The sequence below is a fragment of the Phaenicophaeus curvirostris genome, chromosome 7 (assembly GCF_032191515.1).
Source record: "Phaenicophaeus curvirostris isolate KB17595 chromosome 7, BPBGC_Pcur_1.0, whole genome shotgun sequence".
Taxonomy (NCBI): Eukaryota; Metazoa; Chordata; class Aves; order Cuculiformes; family Cuculidae; genus Phaenicophaeus; species Phaenicophaeus curvirostris.
In genome coordinates, this window is record NC_091398.1 from 39,612,761 (window position 1) to 39,631,719 (window position 18,959).

Sequence of the window (18,959 nt, forward strand, 5' to 3'; positions counted from 1 at the left end):
TGGACCCAAGCCTGACAGTATTCCAGAAGCATTTGGCCAAGGCCCTCAGACAGACGGTGTGAGTGCTGGGATTGTCCTGTGCAGGGACAGGAGTTGGACTCAATGTACCTTAGAGGTCCCCTCCAACTGAGGTCATTCTTTGATTCTGTATTATTACTATGGCGTTGGGGAGATTGTTGCTGAAAAATGTCTGTCCTGAAGCTTGGACTTGAAAAGTGAAGCTGACAAATTGGGGAGGATTCAGAAAAAAACACCTTCAAGAATAATCCTTTTGTCTACAAATCTTCTTGTTGAGGTGCTAAGATATCTTAGTCATCTGATTGAAGGAACGGTACGGTGACTGTTACCTACAGTGAGAAGGGATTTCTGACCCTAAAGATGTCAGAAAGCATAAATTTTAAAACATGGGATTTTCACTGAATCCTGATTAAAGGTGAGGTTACAAACTGTGCCCATTTTTTAACTGAGAAATCGGACACACATTTTGCAGAAGAATCCTAAATTTTGCATTGGCCACTGCATTTCATTCTGTTCCTTGTGGGACATGTTGACATTTAAAGAAGTTGAGCTTGACACAGAAGTTACCAGTTGCAGTTCTTTGTTCCCGTGGGTTTGAAATGCTGTAACTGTTCACCGCTATTGCCCCAGGTTTAGAAGATGATGGATTTTTGTGGGTTTCTCTCCCAGGTGCTTACTGAAGGGTAGATCATATGAAAATCTTGTCAGGAGGGAAATCTGTAATGCAAAACGCAAGTGATTATACAAAATATGTGAGAATGGACCACAACGTAAGCAGAATAAGCAAGTGTACACAAGAAATAGATTAATTCTGTATTAAAGTATATGTATTCAGTGACATCACATAAGTATTCTGTATGTGTATATGTGCCACGTCTCTGATTTTTAATTCCTTTTAAAAATGAAGGCACAATATATTTTTTTAATAGAAAAAATAAGTCACAAGGAAGCCGATAATTTATATTCTCAAGTCATTTTTAATGATTACATAGTCCACTAATGATTACATAGTCCACTAATGATTACATGGGCCAACTGGATGATCCAACATTTGGAGAATTCCCATTTATACCAGCAACTGAAAAATAATCCCATTGCTGTTGAGTGGGTTTCTTTACCAGGACTTCCTTCTGTCCTCAAATGCTGTATTCAGGGAACTATGCAAGTGTGTTTATAATTACCTTAGCATATTTCAAAGTCAATATAATAGCTTGGTAATCAGTGATAAATATCTAATTTAAAGATAATTAAAAATGCTTGTCATCTATCAGCATATAATTTTTAAGTAAAAGTTGCTTCTGTTTGCTTAGGAGGTGATAAGATTGGAGACTAAATGTGATTAATGGTCCTTGCAGATGTTGCTTTATATGCTTAGGCTTTCAGAAGTAAAGCAGTCTAGACTGTCTGTCTGCATTCTTCTGCAGCTTTGATCTTGATTAAAACTGGTTATATTACATTTATCATCTTCCTTTCTTGAGTGCCAGAAAGGATCTTAACTGGCTTTTTGTATGTATATATGTTTATATAGAAAGATACTGGGTGCCTTCTTTGAGTACTGTAAAAATTACACATTGGGATGTGTTCAGCAAGTAGCAAAAATCAGTATTTTGTGCCTTGAAAGCCTTAAAACTATCATTTGGTGTGTCTTTTGGATACAGCTGGTGTTATTCAAAATGTTAGTTAAATCCATAGGGAGAGAGTCAAGTTAACATTTCAGTGTATTTCCCTCCCATTTGATATACATCTAAAGGTAGGTGGTGGCTCCTTTGATCTTCCCGCTGCAGTCATCTGTGTTTCTGTCGGCTCTGATATTGGTGATCTGTTAATACCTGTTAATACCTGGCAGCTTTGATTTGGTATTAAATCATTCGCTGCTGTGGGAGGTGATTAGTTCCTCTTCTGGGTGCACCAGGTACAGCTGGAATGGGTTTGCAAGGTTTGGAATAATCAGCTTTTTCTGTCCATTTTCTTATTTATCCATTGCAGATTGTATAGGACTGATTTGAGGACATAGCACGTGTTATGGGGAAGTTGTAAATGAAGGGCATCCTTTCAATACCAGTGAACCGTTTTATGGTCAGTCAGCAAAACATTTTAGGGAATTGAGTCAAATATTTAAATAGTTGGGGTTTCTCTTCTACTGTAACTTCTGTCCTTGCTGCCACTGAGTGCTTTGTGTAAGTCTGTTGGTTAGAGTTGTTTATGAAATGTTTGTAGCTTCTGGACCTCGACTGATGTCTGAACCCAAGTTTGGGAAACTGGCTCTGTGTACTCATCAAGTATAGGAAATGGATGGAGAGGTAACTAGATAATAAGTTAAATAATTCTTAACTATCATAAAACAGTTGTAAATCCATTACAGGAGGCAGCAAGTTGTGTGTTGTTCTGTCCTTTGCCATTGCCAAGGTGTTTTTTCTAATCCTTAACCATACAATGCTAACACGTCTGTTTTCCTTGTGTCCTGGGAATGAATTTTTTGGGGCGGGTGGGTGTGTTTGATTGTTATGTTTTTTAATTTTGTAACTAAATATTTTTATATCAGAGCATGGTTATCACTGTGGAAATCTGTACTCTTGCCTGAATGTTGACATAGCGATCTGAGGGGAATTAATATCAAATATATTATAATTATTGAATTCTTTTCGTTTATTTATATAATTAGAATATATTTTATTTAATACAAGTTTCGGCAAATCTGGATGTCCCGTTCTTAAAGCATTTCCGAGTGTATAATTGATGTACTTGGCTGAACCAGAGTTGCTGTTTGAGATGTAGATAGTTTTGTAGCCAAGAACTGTGTAGGGATCTCTCATATCTGGGTTTCCTGAGAGTAATTTTTTAAAAAATTCTGTTAAATTATCTTAATACTTTGATTTAACATATTGAAAAGATAACACTAAAAATGTTATGCAACTTTTTGTAACAAAATGGATTTTTCAGGCTTTCTTGCAAGGCTAAATGAAGCAAAACTGGCTTAATTGAACTCTTGAAGGCAATTTCTTCATTGATTTGCATGCTACGAGCCTCTTTAGATAGTTCAGGATTTTTGTACTGTGTCAGATGTAGGCTGTAACATCAGAGTATGTAGTACCAAAATTCAGCAGTATCAGGTGTTAGCAAATGTCATTTGCTGAAAACAAAATCCAGTAGCAGTAAGTTTTTTATGTGGTTTAGAATACTTTTTGTAACGTACAGTGAAGCGGGGTCCTGTTGAGTTTGCTTTTATTAAGCACATGTGCGTGGCTCTTAAATGAGAATTTAGTTTAATATGTTAATTAACGTTGAGATGTTTAAAGCCTTTAAAGCATGCCTTCAGTATCATACTTGGAGATGATTCCAGCAATAATCTTCAATAATCTTGAGGTTCTAAAAGGTATTTTTTACTTCTTTTATTTAGAATCATAGAATCATAGAATAACCAGGTTGGAAGAAACCCACCAGATCATCGAGTCCAACCATTCCTATCAAACACTAAGCCATGTCCCTCAGCACCTCATCCACCGTGCCTTAAACACCTCCAGGGAAGGTGACTCAACCCCCTCCCTGGGCAAGCCCGTTCCAGTGCCCAATGACCCTTTCTGTGAAGAATTTTTTCCTAATGTCCAGCCTAAACCTCCCCTGGCGGAGCTTGAGGCCATTCCCTCTTGTCCTGTCCCCTGTCACTTGGGAGTGAGACATTGTAGGTTGTCTCAAGTAAGACATTGTAGGTCAAATTTTTGTTGTTCATACATAACCACAAATAAGAATATCTAGGGTTTTTTTCCCCCTTAGCTGATTTTTTTCTTAATTGCTTGATGTTTGTAGAATTTATGTATACATGTAATCTTCCAAATATTGTTATTTCTGCTTCTTGAGGAGTAGGGAGATAATTTACAGGTTGCTAGAACTGAGCTGATATTCCCTTTAGTAAGGGAGGAGGGAGGTGATTCCATGCTGTTTTTCAGAATTTTTCAGTGTGCGGGTTTAGTTACAGCAATGTTTTAAATTGTGGATATGATGAAAACATTTACTTAGTGAAAACTCTGGAAGATAGTTGGACTCTGGATTTTCCTGATCATCTGTAGAAAATAAACCGAGAACTAGGTACTACAGATAAAACATTTTTGTACTGTCCCGTCCCACCCTTCAGTCAGCACCCAGACCATCAGAGTTGGAGATGGATATCAGAGTTGAGGTGAGCAGCTGGAGCTGGAGACGGAGAGAATTGACTTAGAAGCCTGAAAGTGAGGAGACTGTGCTTGCCATATCAGCAATCTTCTTGTTCATGAAAATAAAGGTTGTTTCAAGCTATATGAATGGGACTTCTAACATGATCTTCAGATTGCAGCCTCATGGGGCAAATAGAAAATCCATTTCAAGTGGCAGATGGTTCAGCTAGAGGTACGGAGGCAGTTTTGCTGGATTTCTTAATATAATAAATACTGATTCCAGAACATAAGGACACTCATCTTAAAATTCCTCCCATGGAGAAAAGATTTGGAAGTTTATATAAGTAGGACTCGATGGTAGAAGTGGAATTGAACAGACACAGTGAAGTTTGAGGTTATGCAGAGTATTTTTGCTTCAGGAAGAGGGTTCAGCCGTCAAAAACATATTAGAATTTTTATGATGATGGGTATTTACTCAGATGTGTAATACTGCAGCCTGACATTTATTTAGGTTCAGTGGCTGAAGGAAGGAATTACTTACACTCGTTTGTGCCAGTTCAGCTGTTTGGGAGGCTGTAGAGCCGAGCCTGCTTTTTGGATTGCACTACAACTTACAAATGTATTTCAAACTTCGGTCTTGCATTCTAACAGTTGCCTGAGCTACTAATGTGATTTGGCTGTGATGCATCTGATCCTGAAATGCCTCTGAAGGAGTAGCTCCTACTGAACTAAACCAATATTGATACCAGACAAGTCTGTGGAAAGTCTGAAGTACTGAAGGTAGTTCTGGCCAACCCGTGTGCAAAAAAGATGAGCTTGCAAAGGCTGATTGTTGTGATTAGGGGGTGATGTGAAAAGGGGGATGAAAATGAAAATACAAAAAGATTGTTGACTTTGTGGAACCAAGACTGAAGCTAAACCGGATTATTCTCTATAAATACGTGTGAGGGTTAAAATAAGAGAAGGCTCAAGAAAGGTTTTCGGCTCAGTTGAATGGGTGAACAATGAAAGGCCTGAATTTTTCAGTCCTGGTACCCGCCTTTTCCCAACCATGTTATTGTTTGCCTGCTTGTCCAAGGTAATCTCTGTTTACAGAAATCTGGAACCTGTCTTTCCTAGTGTTTAGCTGCCATCTGGACGAGGGCAGCTGTAGCCTGAGCCACGCCTGACAGCGCTTAGCAGCTCATCAGTTCTCTGGGCCAGTTCCGAGCAAAAGAATGCAGCTGTTGCTTGAAAATAAAAGGTGAAAACAGTTTGTTAGTATGTTTACACTGGAATCTGTGGCTGTAACCACAATAAAAAAAGAACTATAGGATGGCAAAAGCCTTTTGATTTAAATTAGAAGCCTGATCAGCATAGGGAGGATAACAGTGCGGTGTTTTTGTTTGCACTAGTAGGAGCGACACCCACGGAGAGACTTGTTTGAGATCTGAGCCTAAGACAGAATCGCACCGATCCCGTTGTCTTTAAATAGTTACGTAAGGTCCTGAAAGACAGAAAAAGAAATGGGAATAGGATGCATCACATGGAGGAAGCATTGAACACGAAGCTGGTTGCCTGCCTCATGGATGTATTGACTATGTTTTTGTTTGATTTGGTGTGTGGTTCCGTTTTCTTTGCAGTTAGGCTGTTAAATTTGCATTGAACTTGACTGATTTGGAAGGCCCAAGTTATAACAATTTTTTGTAATTAGCGTGTCTTAACTTTTCTGTGCATGTTTTTTGAGTAGTCAGAAGGGCTTTTCCTTGCAGGGAAGAGGAGAGACTCCTTATTTCTCAATATGTGTATTGGCGAGATGTTGATGCTGATCATACTGAAAAAGATTCTGGAAGATGCATGAATAAATAGTGCAGGAAAGAGTTGCAGAAAATTTGATCTTATCTGTTCTATAGTCTAACCAGATAAGGAAATCTAAAGACAAATAGAATTCCTGTGAAACTTTAAAGCTTTTTCATTAAGTGATTAATATGTTAGAATTTTCCATCTCCGTGAGGTTACAGAGATTTCAAACTTTCATTTTAGAAAGCTCTTTAAAATGTTTAGTAGGTGATAGTTCAGAAGTTCTCACAGTTTAATAGCTCAGAGAAGAACTGCAATAAATACCAACACCAAGAAAGAATCATTTCAATCAGAAATACCATGGAGGTTCACAGCCCGAGGTCTTGTTCTGATGAAGGTGCCAAGTGGACTGAAACCATTGGGCACTGGCAGTAGTGGGAAGATGCTGTCTGTGAGAAGTCCCCATGTTTTACAGCTCCTTCAGACTGGTTACCTTTTTCTGCATGGAGAATTTAGATTTTTCAGTGCAGTCTATAGAGAGTGAGGAAGTTCACTTACATTTCTAAGCTGTCAAGATGACATTTATTTGAAGGAGAGTCTTTGCTTTGTAGTTAGAATTCTCTACAGCCCCTATTTTGTCTTTGGAAAATCTAGTGTGCAAGAGAAGGATACAGAAAACAGCTGAATGCTGTCTCCTGAGCCACCTTCTCTGTGAGCTGGATGCCATGCAGGGGCTTTAGGTGGATGTGTGCACCCTGACGATGGAGGGAGCCTACACTGAAACTCCTCGCGTCTGGCGTGCTGCAGCACGTGCACTGGCAGCAAAGCACCACAAGATTCCACTTGCTTTGGGGCTCTCAAATTCGCTGAACAACTATGACAGGTATCTGAGATCATTGCTGGGAAACTGGCTGTCAGGCCTCAAAATAGAAATTCTGTATGATAGTCATCCTTCAGAACGATTCATATCTTCCTAATCCAGTTTTGATATCCTTAGGTAGTTTATTTAGGCTGTAGTCTGGCAGTATGGCTGCCAGTGGAGCGCTTTGCCTTTTCAGTGGGATAACAGCATGCTAAGACTGTGGAAATGGTGTTACTTGTGTGTGTGCAATGGGACAGCATCCCTAGCTCCTTTATGAGCAGCTGCCTTACCTGAGCTTCATCTGGAGGCAGTTGTAGGTGGTACCACCACAGCAGAACCCCAGTTGTCAAATATTTAATCTCTATAACTGATTTGAGCTTTGAGTTTTGTTTATGCATTGAAGCCAGCATGCAGTATTGAGGGTTAATCTTGTGGGGAGTGGTAGGAAGGGACCTGTTAAGGCAAGCACTGCCCCTTTCTTCTGTGCCCTTTTATCACTTCCTTTTAAATCTTGGCTAACTGGCACAGACTGTTGGGGAGGGGACAACTGACCAGTAACATCTATAAAACCTACCAGCATATGTGAGGTGAGTGCAGTCCCAAGGCCGTGCTTCAAAAAACCAGACAATTTACAGAATCTCTCAAGCTTTTTGGTTTTTTCCCCTGTACCAAATCATTAGATGGGAGATGAGAATGCCTTTCTGTTTTGTGCTGCTAACACCTTGCAGTGACAGGAATGGCATGTTTGAACTTGAAAACATCAGCCTGTGTTTGTGTGTTCCCTTGAAGTCAAAAAGTGTGAAAAATAGCACTTATCTTAACTTGAAATTTCTAGAGATTCCCAGAGGATGGCAATCTTTATTTCAGAGGTAACCAGCTGATGTTGTAGATACCAGTCATGCCATTACTGGCACCTTAATTTCTTCCTAAGGAACACAGATACTGCCTGACCCTTTTTCTCCATTTTCTGCCACGTGTTTTGCTCTGAAATAGTTTTGGAAAATGTGGACACCAGAGGTCTGGGTTTTTTCCCCACCTCTTCCTTAATTCCAGCCTTAAATAAGATATTCAGAAGTGGAAAGTGGAAGCTCTCTACAAAATCCTATGATAATGTTATTAATTTCTTCTAAACCCAGGACAAACTGCCTGGAGGAACTGCAGGGAGGACCCATACGTTGCCACCTTATCCTTTAAAGATTATTTCCATTAGTCCTGCCACCACTATTTCTGAAACCTCAGGTCTCTGAATACTTTTTAGCTCTTTGTTTCAATTAATGAAAAGTTTAAGAGTCTCTCTTAAATATTCTTCTGGAGAAGCCATCACAATGAGTTCACAGTTTTATAGATGCACAGGTTTCTTTTGCGTGGTGATTTACTGAAGCTTGAACTTTGAAAGGTCAAGAGGCTGCTTTTGCATAGGGATTCACAGGTAGAGTTTATTCTGGTTTATATGTCCTGCATGTTTGAAAGGCATCTCTTTGACAGATTCCGGTTCTTTCATTCAGTTGTATCTAATTTTGTGCTTGTATGGATAGTATTTTGGAGTCTGAAGTAATGTTTCTGTTCAAAAAATTGCACCAGTTGCATGAATCCTAGGCCTGCCAAATCTCTCTTACTAGAACTGTAATATTGCAGCACCTTTAAATATTATGTGGAATTTAACAGTAAAAATGAAAGAGATGAGGTAAATAATGTTGGAGTTTTTTGGCCCATTGCTTGCACCATGAAGAGGACCAGTGATCTGCTGGAGCCATGCACAAAATTCGAGTATGTGTTAATTCAGTAGCTCACCTCAGAAAGAGCATTGAACAGCACCGGCTGGTCGGTGTCAGACAAAAGGTGATGAGTAGTCCAGCTCCACCTTCCATTGCTAGAGCAGCAGCCTTTGGATCTGGGACAAAAAGGGACACCAGGCAGTATGTGTGCTGTCTGATCACTTGTTTCCAAGGTAAAACCTAGGTATCGCTCTCCTGGATCCAGGAGTGACGCTTAACAGAGTTGGAGTTGCTGAACTTCAGAGGCAGATGCGTGGTTCTATATGTTGTCTACACTGCATTCGCACTCACTATAATGCCTCATAAAATAAGGTTATAGATATGCCTACAAAACAGCAGTGAGTGGTTATAGCAGCTGACTTTCTTTAGTTACCTTACATAATGACATCTTTAAATCCAGAAGACACGTTTCCAGTAGAGAAGTGTTTTCTTGTTGCTGTTCATCCAGCAAACCAGAGGTTGCAAGGAGTTTTTAAGCATATAATAGTGGTGTGGTATTATTCTCATCTTCCCCACCTTCCTCAGTTGTTTGTCAGCGGTAGGTGACATCATCCTTCATAGTTTCTGCTGTGTTTAGGAACCAGTGCCCTTAAAGCTCAATGTGGTGCCATTAGGTGGATCATTCTTCCGTTTTTCAGCAGTAGATTCTTCCTCTGGAAAGCTCTTTTTCAGAAGTGTTTGTCTCAGCTAGAGAGGTTCATACTTCCATCGGAGGCTTATCTGTACAAGCTTTTTGTTTTGGCAAGGTGTGAACCGGAAAAAAACCCGACATCATGTATAATGAGATTTCTAAGCAAATACAGATTTTTGGGTTTATATAGATATATATACACACACACTCCCCCATCGTACTACAGTCCAGGAGAACTGAAGTTTAATATAGCCATTGTTATACAAAAAGCTACACTAAAGCATCTGAGTTTACTGTAGGACCCATGTTGAGTTGCAGACTCATTAATTTTAAGTATTATTTTAGGTAAAGAAACAAGCTGCTTTAGAACAGCAGGTCAATCTTTAAATGTTTAAGATTTAGCTTTTAGCATCTTAAAAGATAAGAAGTGTCACGGGGTTCTGTGTAGATGCACAGCACTTTGGAGCAGTTCTCCCCCAATGACTCTTTGATTAACTGCAGTGCAGGCTTGGTGGAAGACACTGAAAAGGAGATCGAGAAACTCCAGTCTGACAAGATGTGCATCTTCTGTATAAGGCAAGGTGCCAACAGTTCAGGTGATTTGTTACTTTATTGTCCTGTTGATCTTTTTCCCAATTCTTGACATTGCTTAAGTTAATTTCTGTTGTGTTTGCATTTAGTGAATGTACTTTGGCTCAGTTTATGTGAAGCACGGTCCTTGTTTGACCGTTGAGCACGAAGAACAGTGATAATGGGACTAATACTTGTCTAAAGATCAACAAAATATGTTTTGAGACGTATCAGTTTCTGTAATGGGGACAGAGCAGGTCTTTTCCGTTGTGACTCAGTTTGCTTTATTAGGCTGAAAATAACCTCTTTATTTTTCCTTTGAGGAACATTCCCCTGGGTGTTATCAGAAAAAGTATGGAATGATTAAAAACCTGCTTCCTGCTTGTGACACATCAAAGCTGGACCTTTTTTTTACTGTATGTTAGTAATCTGTTCGTGGATATATCTCTGGGTTTAGAAAGCATATGTGAGATCACTGTGGAAAAACACATAGATGGACAAGTACTTGACAAAGACACCTGTGCAGTAATTGAAACATTTTCGAGGTGCTGTTTCTGTTACATTACTTTCTCTGCCTTTTTTGTGTTCCCTCTAGAACAGCGTGTTACAGTTCTTATCTTCTCCTTAGCAGGCGCCTTGTCTGCAGAGTAGCTCCGTGTCCAGTCCCTGTGGTGCTTGAGGCTGTTCTGCTCAACCACCTTCTAACAAACTGCTCTCTTCCTTATATCTTTATGGATCTCGGTGCTCAGAATGAGTTCAGATTGATCTCAAACATAATACAATTGCACTAACCTTGCTGCTGTAAGCATAGGCAGCTGCCAGACTGAACTTCACCCTTTTTCTTCTTTCTTACACAACGTTTTCTATCACATGGGTATTCCTGCATTTAAATCCTTACTAATACTGTCATTAATGGTTATAATAGAATCCAGTTGATGCGCAGCATAATGGACTTGTCTAGGTAGGTTGTGCAGCTGTGAAATACAGATGTGTTTATTCTTTCCAGACTCCAGTGTTGCTGTTTTCATCTTGGAAACCTACTAGGTGGAAAAGAAGCCTGCAGTTTTGCCTAGTGCTGGAGGACATGCAGAAATGAGTTTGAAATTTATTTTTCAGTTCTCTTGTCATTAAGGATGTGTTAAGTGCACCTTGGGAGCGCCCGGCAGAGTAATCTACATACCTGGCTTCCAGAAGACTTGGAGGAATTTACGTGCTGATGTTTTGGATCTCAGCGCCATCAAACTAATCTTTGTAGGCTTTTCACCAGTTTTTCATGACTTTAGCTTAAACGTTTTGCTGGTTCGCACAAACCAGCAAGTAGTGACAGATTCATCATCTGTTTGACTGAAAGCCTCTGTGTCTTCTTGTGGTGTCCCCAACCAAGTGTGCTGCAGAGCAAGCTTGGAGGTCAGAGTGGGACATGGCATCTGGGGGATGTGTCTGGTCTGAAGTCTTTTCAGGGAACAAAGGCTTCCAAATAAAAATCTAGATGATGAACTTACAAGTTTGGTTTTTTTCTCTCTCCTTTTTCCCCTCTCGGTGTGGTATAGTGGTGTCTCTAACAGAGAATTCATATTTCGTCCAGTATCTTCTCCCAGTAATCCCTTTCTAAATTAGGGCTATGTTAATGTAGTCCTTCTTATTAGCTATGCATAGATTTCTTGTTTGCCCCCATTTTTAATTAACAGAAACTGGCGAGGTTTTTTTTCACACATTCACAGTCTTACTTCTTGAAAAAATGGTAGCCAATCCTTCAAATTGCTGCTAAGGTGAGGTTTTCCAGACTGCACAAGTGCACTTTAATAAAATTACCTTCAGTATCGCTAATGATTGCAGCTTACCCTACAGGAACAGCAGTTCAGGAGTTCACCAGCAAATACTGGGTTTCTTTTCTTGCTGCAGCTGTTGTGGGTGAGCACAACTGTAGGGACGCAGCAGCACACAAACTGCAATGTGATAACAGCATCTATTAAATGTTATCTGTCTTAGCATGCTGAAACTGAACTCTATTATGTACTTGAATATTCTTGGCTTTTGTCATGTGTCTCCCTCTCAGAAGCTTTCAGACTTTAAGTTCAGCCCATAGGATACTCCTGCTGCTTTGCTCATGGCTTCTTTCAGCAGGAGCACTTTCCCTTTTGAGATTCAGTAATAGCTTACCCAGGACCTAATTTCATATGAAAACTGTTTGTCAGCATTCAAAGTGACTGTAGGATTTTCATTATGGACAACTGTGCCTATACTGGGACCTGAATAAATTTGATTTTTTTATGGATCCCAGCTGCCCTTCTCTTGGAGTTTGATTGTGCGAGGGGGTGGCAGAGCTGGTGATTAGCAGATGCTTCCTTTGTGTAGTGGCCTCAGGGCTGCCTTCTTTGTATGGTTCCCCTTCCCTTGCTTCCACCCTGTTCCTGCTTTCCTACTTAGAAAGGATGTCCAAGCTTGTCCTGGTATCTCTAGACCTGCTGCAAATGTCTGCTTGGCCCCTAAAGATGATGTTCTGGTTAGATGCTCCAAAGTCACTAAACCAACTATAACTGCTACCCAGTTGGATAGGCTGAACTGTTTCAGGACATTAATGAGTTAGAAAACCTGACTTTAGAGAAGGCAAAGGCATATAAGGGGAATATTTGCGCAAAGTGAATTTCGCTGTGGTTTCAGAATTTCATCAAATTCAGCTTGTCTATGGTCCTTCTAAGCCAGGCTTGGCAGCAGAAGAAAAGGAATGGCACGTATGAGATAAATCCAGGACTTCTGCTTTATTGCACTGACAGAACCAAATTGTTCAATCTGTTGCCTCATCTGTTTCTTGCCATAGCTGGGAGTTGTAAAGGTCAGGCCGTCGCAGCACAAAGAATATAGTAGTTAACATGCTGCATCTCGCCGTGTTACCAGCTGGCTAGTGCGTTCCTCCCATTGAACACCCAGGCTCCTTCCCAAGAAGCACAAGCAGCATCCCCTGCCTATTTTGGGAATGCGTCAAAGTCAGAATTTTCCCAAGGTGGCAATGTGGGACGCCCAGTGTGGTCAGCGCTGCGCCTCAAGGGGGCTGCAGCAATTTCCAGTTTGAATTATCCTCATCCCCCCGAGGGGTGCAGCTTTTATGTTACCTGGACAATCAGGTCTGTTTACTGAGAAAATTTAACCTTGCTGTCAGCTGTGTGTTTGAGGAGGTGGTGTGTGACAGAAGCCTCTCCCAGTATACCAGTCACCCCAGCCCCCACCTTCCCCCCCAGCCCCAACCCCTGCATAGAGTGCCTGGGTGGCAAAGCTTTCACCCCACTAAAGAACTCAGCATTACAGCTGCTCTGCACGTACCCGCTTGTAGAAGTAGTAGGGGTTATGGGTGCGGCTGCAGGGCAGTGCTGGTGTATCAAACTGAATATATGAGTAAAGAGGGTAATGGGTGATACAAATAAATATGCATAGAACTCTTATGAAAGACCTTTTTCTGTTTAAATCTGATCTTCAGCACAACATCTGATGTACCCATCTCTTGAAAATATCGAGTGGGTGTGCAGGCAGCGTAAATGTGCTTGGTCATCCTCCTGACCCGTCCTCAGCTTTGAAGCAAGTCCTCTGACTCTCTAGCTCTTCAGTCTCCCTCTCTGTTTTTGTGTTTCTAATACATGTTAAATGATAGAGATTAATGGCAAGCTTTTAGTAGTATTTGACAAAAACAGAAGCAAAAACCAGTTATTCCTATGATCCAGTATTTTTGTTAATGGTTTTGCATCCTAAGATCCTTTCACCTTTGCAGAAACTAGATCATTTCACATAAAAACAATGAGGCCAGCTCCACTTGGAGTTGCCTGTCCATTAATACTTGCTGGTTTTTGCTGTAGGTTCTCAGTAGGCATTGACGAATCTATGACATTTGTCTTCTAAAAGACAGAATTAAATGAAAAAGTTGAGACGTTTTCATTTTTAAGAGTATTGAACTGAAAAGAAATAAACCTCTCATGGTATAAGAATAGGTTCCCTAGTTTGCTGGTCCGTTCTGGCTCACCAGCATGTTTCATACAAGACCACATTGGAGCTTTGGCCACCAAAAGCCCCTTGGCTTTTATCGCCTGAAGCGTCCATGTCAGCTGTTGTGGTTGGTTCCACAGCGTGTGTGGGAGGGAGAGGCACAGCCTAGGGCCTTCCAGAGCAGAAGCGCTTGGTTCTTGAGTTTCTGACACAGTGTCCTCACGTCTTTTACACTGCAGCTGATGGACAGGGTGGGACGACACAGTAAAAAACCAGTGCTGTGCTTGGAGGTGAGGGGCTGTCGCCTCACAACTATTGGTCTCTGTTCCAGTTGCTCACTTGGCAAACTGGAATGACAGGAAAGATAAAATTTTAGCTTAGTTGGTCTTCCACTGCAGTGCTCCATGTTAAGAAGCTACACTGCGGCAGAAAACTAGGGGGAGAGATGTCAATGATTTAAAACCTAATTTATGAGTAGGGTTTAACTTTCTGTGATGGTTGTACCTGCTTTTTTTTGCATTTGTAGGAAGATAAGAGATAAAAATGCCTTTTGGTAAATTATACTAACTAGAATTTCTTGTTTGTAATAATAGCTTGTTATACTAACTAAATCTTTCCTGTTCAGTATTTTAAATTTTCTCTGCTGTTGCTATTCAGGGAAAAGTATTGCCATAACTTGTTCCTTATTTCTTCAAATCTTGATGAGTTATCCAAGTGACTGCTTGACTGAACAGAAGATCTTTGTTCTGTGCGTCAACACTCGCATGGAACGCTCAAGAACTTTAAATGTTTCTTTCTTTATTAAGAAAAAGGAGAGGGAAAGATATATAGATGTGTTATATTGTATTTTAGTACATCCTGGGTTCGAGCGTGCCTCCCTCAGAACACTGTTTAATTGTGATGTATTTTTCATTCCTCAAAGGTGCCATACTTGGCAGATCGGAAACGCAAGAGTGCATCTACTACAACGCTAACTGGGAAAAGGATAAAACCAATCGCAGCGGTATTGAACCTTGTTATGGTGATAAAGACAAAAGACGACACTGTTTCGCTACGTGGAAGAATATTTCTGGATCAATTGAAATTGTGAAGCAAGGTTGCTGGCTTGATGACATCAATTGTTATGACAGGTAAGTGAGTTTCCTATGAATTTTAAATTTATTTGTAGTTTTTAACTGTGTTGGCTGTCCTTCGTTTATACAACCTCCCCTCTGCAAATGGTACTGGAGACAAGTGATAGTACAGTAGTCTGTGAGTAGTTATCTTGTTTTTAGATGCACACATGCATATACACACATCTTTTCCTTTGCTCACTCAACTGTATTTAGGGACCTGGCTTTGTCTCAGTACTTTGTTTGGTTTGCAGAATAGCGTGTTTTAACTCCTTTTATTTACTTGCTATGTATTTAAAATCATATTATTTTTTAGGCCATTAATAATAGATTTTCTAATGATGTCGTTGCCAAACAATGCAAATACAGTTCTTGGAAGCAGAATACACAATTGTATAGTTCACTTCGCCTAAGTCTTTGGAGCAGGAAAATCCACATATTGCATCCACTCTTTACTTAAACAGGGAAGTGTTTTGCTGAGTTAGTTAAACGCTCACCTTGGTGGCAGCTCAAAGAGACATTCTACAGTTCTAGTCATTTTTTTATAACAGATGGTGTAGCAAGTACCTGTGAGCAGTAACAGCAGGGCTTGGGTGTTGTTCCGATATCGGCTGAGCAAAGGTCGTGACTCTTAAGAAATGTCATTCTAGTTCTTTCAGGGACTGTACTGAGTTTTATTTGACTAGAACCATTATTGTTTGGAAAGGGAGAGAATAAAGAAGGTAAATGCACAGTAGCTCCTCAGTAATATGCATTTGGGAATGATTTCTAGCAATATTTTAGGAAACTTTCCTTTGTTTCTCAGTGTTGACTGAGTGAAAGAAATAACTATCATCTTTTCTACCAAACCATGCTTCCCTACTTGTTTTCTCCTTTAATGACAGCTTAAAGCTAAGTGTACAGTAGTTTCTGATTTATCTGTTCCTCAGAGTAGTTGCAAAGCATCTGCAAGCGAGCTTGCAGAGCATAACTGAAATTCGGCTGTGCTGGAAGGCAAAGGATGATGTTAAAGAAATCTTATCTGTTACTGCTAATATCTAGCAACTGTTAAGTCACTCAGGATGGTGTAGTAGTTTGGTTTTGGTTTGTTTTAATCTGTTTTTAATTGCAGCTTTGCAGAAGAAGTAGGGGTATTTGTAATTTCTGAACTAACTTTATTTTTGCTAAATGATAAAAATGCTATTTCCATCCTAGTTTCCATTTGGCAGTAGATTTAGTTTCTGGGGCATCGTTGTCCCGCTAGTTGTGCATGTATATTTGGGCACTTAAAGTTGATAGTAAATTCACCCTTGAGTAAAGAAAAGAAATGGTGTTAAGAAATAGAATATAGGAAGGACATAGTTGAAAACTATTTTCAGTTGAAATTATCAATAGTTGAAACTATTCTTTGTCTGGTTCAAAGACCTCATTAACTACAAGTTGTCATAAGACTGCATGTTTGTCTAAAATGTCCATTAAACAAAGTCTTATCTCTGGGAGTGAAGAGTGTTTTACTAAACAAGGAACTGCAGCATGATGAACTCCAAACAACAGCAGATTAAGAACATCAGAGAATAAATATTTGATGGAAGCTACAGTACAATGTAATTGTACAGCTGGTTCTGTAAAATAACCTTATTTTTGAAGACGAACCCAAACTTTTGATAGTCTTCAGCTGTATTTAAAATCCTCTACTATTTCTTCAGGGTTTTTGAATCGGCTGTCTCCTGCATCACTCCTGTTTGTCTTTCTTGACTTGAATAGTTTCAATGTGTTTGTTAATAGAGCTCCTTTCCTGCAGTTAATTCATTGAGATAAGCCCTGTCCCCCAGCATAATGTAGGCAGAGGAAATCTTGTCTTTTTTTCTAAAAACAGAATCAAACTTAAAAATTGTTCTTCCCTCTTACCTCTAACCAGTGCAACCCTGGAATCCTGAGTTTATGGTTGAACACTGGATGATTGGTTTGTCCTGTTTAAACCTAGATCGTGAACTGCTCTTCAGTATCTTTGCCAGCTTTTGCAATGCATCCCGTTTGTGATTTTCTTGAACTTTGAGTCAAAAATAGCAAAAATGTGCTTTTTCAGTTTGTTGTTAATGGTACTTCATTGCAATATAAAATAATGTTTTCATTTCTTCAGCTTTAACTGTCACTCGGGTAGTGTCTTGTCCCAGATGATTTAATGATGTTCACTTTGAGTTTTAAATGCGAGCATATGTTCTCTCTTGAACAAACAAACCCCCAACTTAAGATTAACAGGTTTTTTTTATTATTATCTTTTATAGGAATGACTGCATAGAGAAGAAGGACAGCCCTGAAGTGTTTTTCTGTTGTTGTGAAGGCAACATGTGCAACGAACGCTTCTTCTATTTTCCAGAAATGGAGGTCACGCAACGTAAGTTAATCAAATGCATTCATGAACTGCTTAGCAGAGTTCAGAAATATATAATATTGTGTATGTGCAGGAGATAAGAGTTAAATGCTGTGGTCAGTTTTTCCTGCCAGGTTTCCAATTCCCAGATGACAGAGCTCTGTGTACATTCACATAAAGAGCCTAGAGAATTGCCAGCTCATTTTTTCAGTTTTGAAAGGTCTCCATACAAGAAGTAATTTAAATTGGTAAAAGATGCTTCAGGTCTTTCTCTGAGGGTGAGGAAGAAGGATAATCTGACATAATTGTCTGTTTTAAGATACAGAAGTTACTGTCAGTCTTACCTTAACAATATAGTTAAGCTTTTGCAAGTGTCCGTAAATGCTTGGGCTAAAAGCCAAATCATCCTTATATGCAAGTAGCAGCCTGGGAATGCTCCTCTTCTTGAAACAATGCTCTTGCTGTTTCCTTAAACTAATCGGACCTTTGAGTTTCTCTGCAAACTGACACGGTAACCTTTAAGAAGGGGGAAATTCTTTCTTCCCGGGCTACAAAGAAAATCAGATAGCCAGGCTTAACAAGTAATTGTTTTAAAAAACAATAACTGAAAGATAATTTGATTTTTCTTGCATATCTTCTTCCAGTCAAGAATCTAATCTTTCTTGGAAAACTGAATAATGTTAATAACTGAAAACAGCAAATGTCTTCTGTGTACCAAATAGCCAGAGGAAGTTGTTTATGAAATTAAATAACATTTTCTGTGAGGTTAAAACAGCCTTTGTTGACCCAAGAGGTATTCTTGTCATTTCTCAGTGATACAGCTAAGGCAATAATTGACTTTCTCTTTGGCTCTCACGGAACCTCTTTAGCCCCAGGGGTCTGTGGCTGCTCCTGCACCGGCTGCTGCTGAAGCAGGGCCCCTCTGGAGCCTCTCTGGAGGCCCCACGGAAGGGTCTTCAGCTGGAGAGCTTTTCCTTGCAGCGAATCAGCAGCGCATGAAAGCGTTGGCAAATGATTTCTGCCTATTCTACTTATTAATGGCAGGTTACTGTATACATTCCAAAGGCTGAACCTCTGTATTGATTCGTTTTTTCATTCATTAGCTGATAGGATTCTTACATTCTCTTTAAAATATAAACACTTCTTTCATGCTGCAGCTAGTCGCAGCTTTGAAACACGAGGTAGTTAGATGTGGTGGTGTGTATATCTGGTGATATATGTTATTTCTGCACTTTCCAAAATATGTGTCCGTTTAATATGTGTCTGTTGGTATTAGAGTACGCTATTTAATCACACATCGTTAGGCTGTTGTGCTGATTGCCAGATTATTCAGAGAGTCAGGATGCTGGACACTTTAAATTCTGTATGGTTTTAGTTACTTAAAGCTGTGTCCTTTTTTTTTTCCCTCCAGCCACTTCCAATCCTGTTACACCTAAGCCACCTCTGTTCAATACCTTGCTTTATTCATTGGTGCCTATAATGGGAATTGCAGTGATTGTGCTCTTTTCGTTTTGGATGTACAGACACCACAAGCTCGCATATCCTCCAGTACTCGTTCCAACCCAAGTAAGTAGCTGCATTATGATCGTGGTGCTTTTTGAATGACAAAACCATTTTCTGAAGGGAAGAGGAGAGAAAAGGGTGTGCGTCTGCCACGTAGCTGAAGTCTTCTGTTTCTTTCCTGGTTTCGAGATGCTAATGCTTCTATCTGCAAAAGCCGAAAATTAAGCTTTACTTAAATA

The 18,959-nt window shown here is 39.9% G+C and overlaps 1 protein-coding gene across 2 annotated transcripts in view; it reads left to right on the plus strand.

The window, feature by feature from the left end:
* The window catches only part of ACVR2A (activin A receptor type 2A), a 62,866-nt gene that overhangs the window by 18,322 nt on the left and 25,585 nt on the right, over positions 1 to 18,959 (plus strand). For both annotated transcript variants that reach the window (XM_069861686.1, XM_069861687.1), the window contains exons 2-4: positions 14,678 to 14,885; positions 17,132 to 17,241; positions 18,629 to 18,783. In XM_069861686.1, coding sequence (XP_069717787.1) covers positions 14,678 to 14,885; positions 17,132 to 17,241; positions 18,629 to 18,783 — 473 coding nt within the window. The remainder of the gene's footprint in view (positions 1 to 14,677; positions 14,886 to 17,131; positions 17,242 to 18,628; positions 18,784 to 18,959) is intronic.